Source organism: Chiloscyllium plagiosum, chromosome 37 (assembly GCF_004010195.1).
Source record: "Chiloscyllium plagiosum isolate BGI_BamShark_2017 chromosome 37, ASM401019v2, whole genome shotgun sequence".
Classification (NCBI taxonomy): domain Eukaryota; kingdom Metazoa; phylum Chordata; class Chondrichthyes; order Orectolobiformes; family Hemiscylliidae; genus Chiloscyllium; species Chiloscyllium plagiosum.
Window position 1 is genome coordinate 34,767,667 of NC_057746.1, and position 8,552 is coordinate 34,776,218.

Genomic DNA, 8,552 nt, shown 5'->3' on the forward strand with positions numbered 1-8,552 from the left:
GAGGCAAGAGGACAGGGGAGAGGGAGTGGGAGGGGAGGGAGAGGAGAGGGAATGGGAGGGGAGGGAGAGGAGAGGGAGAGGCAAGAGGACAGGAGGGGGAGGGGAGGGAGGGGGAGGGGGAGCTGGGCCTGGGCAGGTCACTGTCACATCAGGACAAAAACACAAGAATGCAAAATTTCAGGCAGTGGCAACAATGGGTGGGCCAGGAGGGAAGCAAGCTGATTGGCTGAGCCCGAGTAGCCGAGGCGTTGCCGTGGAGAGAGCAGTGGAGGTTCGTCACTCCCCCTTTCTGCCCTTCCCCTCTCCACCCCCATGGGGGTCGGGAGGCTGCCCTAGCCATCCTAATGAGGGGTTTGGAGGTGACGTACAGTGGACCACTCACTGAGGGGGCAAGGTGCAGGAGACTCAGGTCCGGGAAGTGCCCACTGCACCTCGGGTTACCCTGCTCAGGCAGAGTACCCCAAAACTGTGGACAATGGGTGTATAGCAAGCAGTCAGGGGGTTGCTCAGTCAGGGGGTTGAGGGAGAAGGGGATATGGTCCCATTAACAGGCCTCTTGAAAATCTACCCCAGCTGTGAGTGACAGCCCATAGCGCCAGCACAAAGCACGTGGGCACCCGACTGAATCTCACAGCCACATCCTGTTCGATACGGCAGACAGAGAACAGGGCACAGCCACCCAGCTCCCTATATTCAAACCCCCAACCACAACGGCTATCGTTGGATGGGGCAGCAGCCAATCGAAGATCAATACCCGCTCAGAGATGTTAGGAGACACCTCTGAATCAAGGTCTCCTGCTCCTGAGGTCGGGACATTACCACCGGGGCACATAGGGCCAGGAGGCTCATTTGTGCTTGCCGGGAGTGGCTCTGCAAATGCAAGGTAGCTATTCGACACTGGGTGCCTTCACTGGATGACCCAGCGGGGTGGGCCCTGAAGCAGAAGCTGTCTCCAGGGCACTGCCTCAATCCATCGGAGAACACGTGCCGACCCGTTTCCCTGGGGTGCACATGGTTATGGCCGCTGGAGATCTGGCATTCTTGCATGTGTCCTGATGGAAGGCTGCAGCGACAGCTCTACCCTTCCACGACAGCCACAGCACAGAGCTACAAGCAAGTCCCGCTCAGCAGTGAATCTCCAGGATTGACTGAGTTCACACTGCTCCCACCATGGTGGGCGGGGGGGGCAAAGCAGAGTCTACTAACTCAGGCCCAATATCAAACAGACAGAGGTGCAAACCCTAGGCTTACTGAGCGAGAAGGCACGAGGGGGTGTGCGCGCGTGCACCCCAGGGTGGGGGTGGGGAACGAGTTCTGCGGTGCCCGGGAAAAGGTGAGTTCTGAGAAACGGCCACAGGGCCAGAAACGTTAGCTCTGCTTTCTCTCTCTCCACAGATGCTGCCAGACCTGCTGAGTTTCTCCAGCATTGTCGGTTTGTGCTTGGGTATGAGACAGGAGCATTGCCAGACTGTGCACCAGTCTCCCCGCCCCCCTCCCTGCCCAGTGATACGCAGCTGCTGGGGGCAGGGGGTGGCAAAGAGGAAGGGGAATGTGATCGGCTCATCTAGGACACCCAGACTTGAGCAGCCATCTGTCACTGGCTCCTCCAATACAACCCCAGGGAAGGGGTGGGAACGTATAATACACCCGAGCATGAGAAGCTAGCGTCTCTGTCCCCCGTCTGCAGCGCGCGTCTCTGTCCCCCGTCTGCAGCGCGCGTCTCTGTCCCCCGTCTGCAGCGCGCGTCTCTGTCCCCCGTCTGCAGCGCGCGTCTCTGTCCCCCGTCTGCAGCGCGCGTCTCTGTCCCCCGTCTGCAGCGCGCGTCTCTGTCCCCCGTCTGCAGCGCGCGTCTCTGTCCCCCGTCTGCAGCGCGCGTCTCTGTCCCCCGTCTGCAGCGCGCGTCTCTGTCCCCCGTCTGCAGCGCGCGTCTCTGTCCCCCGTCTGCAGCGCGCGTCTCTGTCCCCCGTCTGCAGCGCGCGTCTCTGTCCCCCGTCTGCAGCGCGCGTCTCTGTCCCCCGTCTGCAGCGCGCGTCTCTGTCCCCCGTCTGCAGCGCGCGTCTCTGTCCCCCGTCTGCAGCGCGCGTCTCTGTCCCCCGTCTGCAGCGCGCGTCTCTGTCCCCCGTCTGCAGCGCGCGTCTCTGTCCCCCGTCTGCAGCGCGCGTCTCTGTCCCCCGTCTGCAGCGCGCGTCTCTGTCCCCCGTCTGCAGCGCGCGTCTCTGTCCCCCGTCTGCAGCGCGCGTCTCTGTCCCCCGTCTGCAGCGCGCGTCTCTGTCCCCCGTCTGCAGCGCGCGTCTCTGTCCCCCGTCTGCAGCGCGCGTCTCTGTCCCCCGTCTGCAGCGCGCGTCTCTGTCCCCCGTCTGCAGCGCGCGTCTCTGTCCCCCGTCTGCAGCGCGCGTCTCTGTCCCCCGTCTGCAGCGCGCGTCTCTGTCCCCCGTCTGCAGCGCGCGTCTCTGTCCCCCGTCTGCAGCGCGCGTCTCTGTCCCCCGTCTGCAGCGCGCGTCTCTGTCCCCCGTCTGCAGCGCGCGTCTCTGTCCCCCGTCTGCAGCGCGCGTCTCTGTCCCCCGTCTGCAGCGCGCGTCTCTGTCCCCCGTCTGCAGCGCGCGTCTCTGTCCCCCGTCTGCAGCGCGCGTCTCTGTCCCCCGTCTGCAGCGCGCGTCTCTGTCCCCCGTCTGCAGCGCGCGTCTCTGTCCCCCGTCTGCAGCGCGCGTCTCTGTCCCCCGTCTGCAGCGCGCGTCTCTGTCCCCCGTCTGCAGCGCGCGTCTCTGTCCCCCGTCTGCAGCGCGCGTCTCTGTCCCCCGTCTGCAGCGCGCGTCTCTGTCCCCCGTCTGCAGCGCGCGTCTCTGTCCCCCGTCTGCAGCGCGCGTCTCTGTCCCCCGTCTGCAGCGCGCGTCTCTGTCCCCCGTCTGCAGCGCGCGTCTCTGTCCCCCGTCTGCAGCGCGCGTCTCTGTCCCCCGTCTGCAGCGCGCGTCTCTGTCCCCCGTCTGCAGCGCGCGTCTCTGTCCCCCGTCTGCAGCGCGCGTCTCTGTCCCCCGTCTGCAGCGCGCGTCTCTGTCCCCCGTCTGCAGCGCGCGTCTCTGTCCCCCGTCTGCAGCGCGCGTCTCTGTCCCCCGTCTGCAGCGCGCGTCTCTGTCCCCCGTCTGCAGCGCGCGTCTCTGTCCCCCGTCTGCAGCGCGCGTCTCTGTCCCCCGTCTGCAGCGCGCGTCTCTGTCCCCCGTCTGCAGCGCGCGTCTCTGTCCCCCGTCTGCAGCGCGCGTCTCTGTCCCCCGTCTGCAGCGCGCGTCTCTGTCCCCCGTCTGCAGCGCGCGTCTCTGTCCCCCGTCTGCAGCGCGCGTCTCTGTCCCCCGTCTGCAGCGCGCGTCTCTGTCCCCCGTCTGCAGCGCGCGTCTCTGTCCCCCGTCTGCAGCGCGCGTCTCTGTCCCCCGTCTGCAGCGCGCGTCTCTGTCCCCCGTCTGCAGCGCGCGTCTCTGTCCCCCGTCTGCAGCGCGCGTCTCTGTCCCCCGTCTGCAGCGCGCGTCTCTGTCCCCCGTCTGCAGCGCGCGTCTCTGTCCCCCGTCTGCAGCGCGCGTCTCTGTCCCCCGTCTGCAGCGCGCGTCTCTGTCCCCCGTCTGCAGCGCGCGTCTCTGTCCCCCGTCTGCAGCGCGCGTCTCTGTCCCCCGTCTGCAGCGCGCGTCTCTGTCCCCCGTCTGCAGCGCGCGTCTCTGTCCCCCGTCTGCAGCGCGCGTCTCTGTCCCCCGTCTGCAGCGCGCGTCTCTGTCCCCCGTCTGCAGCGCGCGTCTCTGTCCCCCGTCTGCAGCGCGCGTCTCTGTCCCCCGTCTGCAGCGCGCGTCTCTGTCCCCCGTCTGCAGCGCGCGTCTCTGTCCCCCGTCTGCAGCGCGCGTCTCTGTCCCCCGTCTGCAGCGCGCGTCTCTGTCCCCCGTCTGCAGCGCGCGTCTCTGTCCCCCGTCTGCAGCGCGCGTCTCTGTCCCCCGTCTGCAGCGCGCGTCTCTGTCCCCCGTCTGCAGCGCGCGTCTCTGTCCCCCGTCTGCAGCGCGCGTCTCTGTCCCCCGTCTGCAGCGCGCGTCTCTGTCCCCCGTCTGCAGCGCGCGTCTCTGTCCCCCGTCTGCAGCGCGCGTCTCTGTCCCCCGTCTGCAGCGCGCGTCTCTGTCCCCCGTCTGCAGCGCGCGTCTCTGTCCCCCGTCTGCAGCGCGCGTCTCTGTCCCCCGTCTGCAGCGCGCGTCTCTGTCCCCCGTCTGCAGCGCGCGTCTCTGTCCCCCGTCTGCAGCGCGCGTCTCTGTCCCCCGTCTGCAGCGCGCGTCTCTGTCCCCCGTCTGCAGCGCGCGTCTCTGTCCCCCGTCTGCAGCGCGCGTCTCTGTCCCCCGTCTGCAGCGCGCGTCTCTGTCCCCCGTCTGCAGCGCGCGTCTCTGTCCCCCGTCTGCAGCGCGCGTCTCTGTCCCCCGTCTGCAGCGCGCGTCTCTGTCCCCCGTCTGCAGCGCGCGTCTCTGTCCCCCGTCTGCAGCGCGCGTCTCTGTCCCCCGTCTGCAGCGCGCGTCTCTGTCCCCCGTCTGCAGCGCGCGTCTCTGTCCCCCGTCTGCAGCGCGCGTCTCTGTCCCCCGTCTGCAGCGCGCGTCTCTGTCCCCCGTCTGCAGCGCGCGTCTCTGTCCCCCGTCTGCAGCGCGCGTCTGTGTCCCCCGTCTGCAGCGCGCGCCTCTGTCCCCCGTCTGCAGCGCGTGTCTGTGTCCCCCGTCTGCAGCGTGTGTCTGCGGAGTGCACCTGTGTGCCCCATCTGCAGTGCCTGTCTGCAGAGTGCGCCTGTGTCCCCCGTCTGCAGTGCCTGTCTGCAGAGTGCGCCTGTGTCCCCCGTCTGCAGTGCCTGTCTGCAGAGTGCGCCTGTATCCCCCGTCTGCAGTGTGTCTGCATGTCCCGTCTGCAATGCGTGTCTGCGGTGTGTCTGCATGTCCGGTCTGCAGTGCGTGTCTGTGTTCCCCGTCTGCAGTGCGTGTCTGTGTCCCCCGTCTGCAGTGCGTGTCTGTGTCCCCCGTCTGCACTGCTTGTCTGCGGAGTGTGTCTGTGTTCCCCGTCTGCAGTGCGTGTCTGCGGAGTGTGTCTGTGTTCCCCCGTCTGCAATGCGCGTCTGCGGGGTGTGTCTGTGTTCCCGTCTGCAGTGCGTGTCTGCGGAGTGTGTCTGTGTTCCCCCGTCTGCAGTGCGCGTCTGCGGGGTGTGTCTGTGTTCCCCCGTCTGCACTGCGTGTCTGCGGAGTGTGTCTGTGTCCCCCGTCTGCACTGCGCGTCTGCGGGGTGTGTCTGTGTTCCCCCGTCTGCAGTGCGTGTCTGCGGAGTGTGTCTGTGTCCCCCGGCTGGCAGTGCGCGTCTGCGGGGTGTGTCTGTGTCCCCCGTCTGCAGTGCGCGTCTGCGGGGTGTGTCTGCGTTCCCCCGTCTGCAGTGCGTGTCTGCGGAGTGTGTCTGTGTCCCCTGTCTGCAGTGCGTGTCTGCGGTGTGTGTCTGTGTTCCCCCGTCTGCAGTGCGTGTCTGCGGTGTGTGTCTGTGTTCCCCCGTCTGCAGTGCGTGTCTGTGTCCCCCGTCTGCACTGCTTGTCTGCAGAGTGTGTCTGTGTCCCCCGTCTGCAGTGCGTGTCTGTGTCCCCCGTCTGCACTGCTTGTCTGCAGAGTGTGTCTGTGTCCCCCGTCTGCAGTGCGTGTCTGTGTTCCCCGTCTGCACTGCTTGTCTGCAGAGTGTGTCTGTGTTCCCCGTCTGCAGTGCGTGTCTGCAGAGTGTGTCTGTGTTCCCCGTCTGCAGTGCGTGTCTGTGTTCCCCCGTCTGCACTGCTTGTCTGCAGAGTGTGTCTGTGTTCCCCGTCTGCAGTGCGTGTCTGCGGAGTGTGTCTGTGTTCCCCCGTCTGCAGTGCGCGTCTGCGGAGTGTGTCTGTGTTCCCCCGTCTGCACTGCTTGTCTGCAGTGCGTGTCTGTGTCCCCCGTCTGCAGTGCGCGTCTGCGGGGTGTGTCTGTGTTCCCCCGTCTGCAGTGCGTGTCTGCGGAGTGTGTCTGTGTTCCCCGTCTGCAGTGCGTGTCTGCGGAGTGTGTCTGTGTTCCCGTCTGCAGTGCGTGTCTGCGGGGTGTGTCTGTGTTCCCCCGTCTGCAGTGCGCGTCTGCGGAGTGTGTCTGTGTCCCCTGTCTACAGTGCCTGTCTGCAGAGTGCGCCTGTGTCCCCCCCCGTCTGCAGTGCGTGTCTGCGGTGTGCCCCTGTGTGTGATAAAGCCAGCAACGTGATGCATTGGGGAGGGTGTGTGTGTGTGTGTGTCTCAGTCACTCCTTGTGAAAGTTGCTGGCTGGACCAGTAAATTAATTGGCCCTGATATCGAAGCACCAAATTCAAATCCTGTGGTGTCCCGGATTTATTGGCACAGTGTTTCCCTCCTCTGTGCCATTCCCCCACCCACCCTCCCCTCCCCTCCCCAAGGAACCCTGCTGAAGTAGGGAGCCTGACCCTGACTGCTCTGTCAGCAGTCTATCCCATACTGTGTACAAGGTGGTCAAACCTGAACACAGCAGCAAGCCAGTTTCCTCAGCTCCAGCACCCAGTCACTCACCAGGAATATGGCCAGCTGTCTCCGCCCTTCTGTTGTCATGTCTTCCCCTGATGGATAAGTAGAGAGAAGTCAGTGAGGGAGCCGCTGAGTACGAATCATCATCACTCAGAGGACAGTACGACGTCGACACACTGTCATCAGGACAGAATTGCAAGAACACCAATTTTTGACGGGGGACGACAGCTTACACTGCACCAGTTCCAAGGGGAGACTGGGGCTGGGGTCTCGTGTCGATGGGCCAGAGGGCAGATTACCTTCCCGATGGGATACCGGCCACCATCACCAGTGATCCCGGTAACTCCGGTGCTTGGTCTATGGCTGACCAGGTCAGGAGTAGTCATACTCTGGCACCCCCTTTTCCTGGGTCAACACTTTCACACACAGGAGACTGTCCAGGAGGGGGGGGGGGGAGAGACTCCTTCATCCAGAGACTCATACAGTCACTCAGAACAGACCCTTCCCTCTAACTGGTCCGTGTCCCCCAAACTGAACCAGTCCCACGTCCCTCCAAACCTTTCCCATTCATGTCCTGATCCAAATACCTTTTAAATGTTGTAACCGTCCCCACATCCGTCACTCCCTCGGGAAGGTCATTCCACACACAAACCACCCTCATGGCCTTTCGAAAACTTGCCCGCCTCACCTTAGAAACACGCCCCCTCGTTTTCAATAGATTGACAGTGAGGGGGCAGAGGGTTTACAGGGGGATGTGGGGAATAATATTTTCACCCAGAGGGTGGAGGAGGGGGGATCTGGAACTCACTGCCTGTGAGGAGGGTGGGAGAGACAGAAAACCTCATCATGTGCTCTCGGGATGCCAAGGCTATGGGGATGGAGGGGGCGGAAACAGGCTGAGAATAGTTAGGCAGCTGTCTCTCACCAGCTCAGACTCGATGGGTCTTTTCCTGAGCTATAGATCTCTCTGAGTGGGTAAGCACAGTGCACCACTGTAATGTTGAGGGAGAAACTATGATAGGGTCACACTGCTATTGGTGAGATAAAGATGGACTGAGCTTAAATTCAGCATCCCCATCCCCCCCAAGCCCCCAGCCCCACGCAGCTTGGTCCAGTTTGAACCATGTGACCCTGAGCCTGTTGGGTAAATGGCTCAGACAGGGCACTCACTCACCGACAGTCCAGGGGAACTCTCCTCCGTGCTCTGTCTTGTAGGACTGCAGGACCGAGGTGCACCAGTCATCATCCACTTCATAGCGACTGTAGAGAGAGGCTGGGGACAGCAGAACACAGGGCTCACCATCAGAACCTGCCCCAAGGTGATGGCAACTGCCCAGCCACAGCCGCCATTCCATCACCGCGCACCACCGCGGGACTGCATCACCCCTCGGCTGGAGGACGGTGGGCTACGTGGGGACGAGGTCGAGCACGGAGCCCAGCATCCTCTGCCGACTCAGCCCACCCCCACCCCCACAAAAACATCCTGTGGAAGAATAACAGAGAAAGGGTTCCCCTCCGAGCCCCTCCCCATCCCGACTTGGAAATATATCGGCCGTTCCTTCAGTGGGGCTGGGTCCCAATCCTGGAATTCCCTCCCTAAGGGACATTGTGGGTCTACCCACAGCACATGGACTACAGCGGTTCAAGAAGGCAGCTCACCCCCACCTTCTCAAGGGGGGGGCAACTAGGGAGTCTTATTGAATGGCGGGGTAGGATTGATGGGCCAAACGGCCCACTCCTGTTCCTGGTTCTGATGTAAAGTTCACCCGAGATGCTCTTGGGTGGACTCTGCCTCTCTGTTCATTCGCAGTGAGGGGCAGTGTGCTGGGGTTAGCCTACAGTGGCGATCCTGTGTCATCGACCTGTCCATCATCATCGCTGCTAAACTCCAATATTGACAAGACACTGACCCCCTCCTCACACACACACACACACACACACACACACACTCACACAGAAACACACACACACTCACGCTCACTCCCCCACACACTCAGACACACACTCTCACACACACACACAGACACACACGCAC

At 63.7% G+C, this 8,552-nt stretch overlaps 1 protein-coding gene across 1 annotated transcript in view; it reads right to left on the minus strand.

Moving 5' to 3' along the window:
• LOC122541573 (phosphatidylserine lipase ABHD16A-like) overlaps nucleotides 1-8,552 on the minus strand; it is a 39,581-nt gene that overhangs the window by 12,624 nt on the left and 18,405 nt on the right. Inside the window, exons 7-8 of the mRNA XM_043678405.1 lie at nucleotides 7,692-7,903; nucleotides 6,563-6,609 (exon numbers count right to left, since the gene is read on the minus strand). Of these exons, the coding sequence (XP_043534340.1) occupies nucleotides 6,563-6,609; nucleotides 7,692-7,903 (259 nt within the window). The remainder of the gene's footprint in view (nucleotides 1-6,562; nucleotides 6,610-7,691; nucleotides 7,904-8,552) is intronic.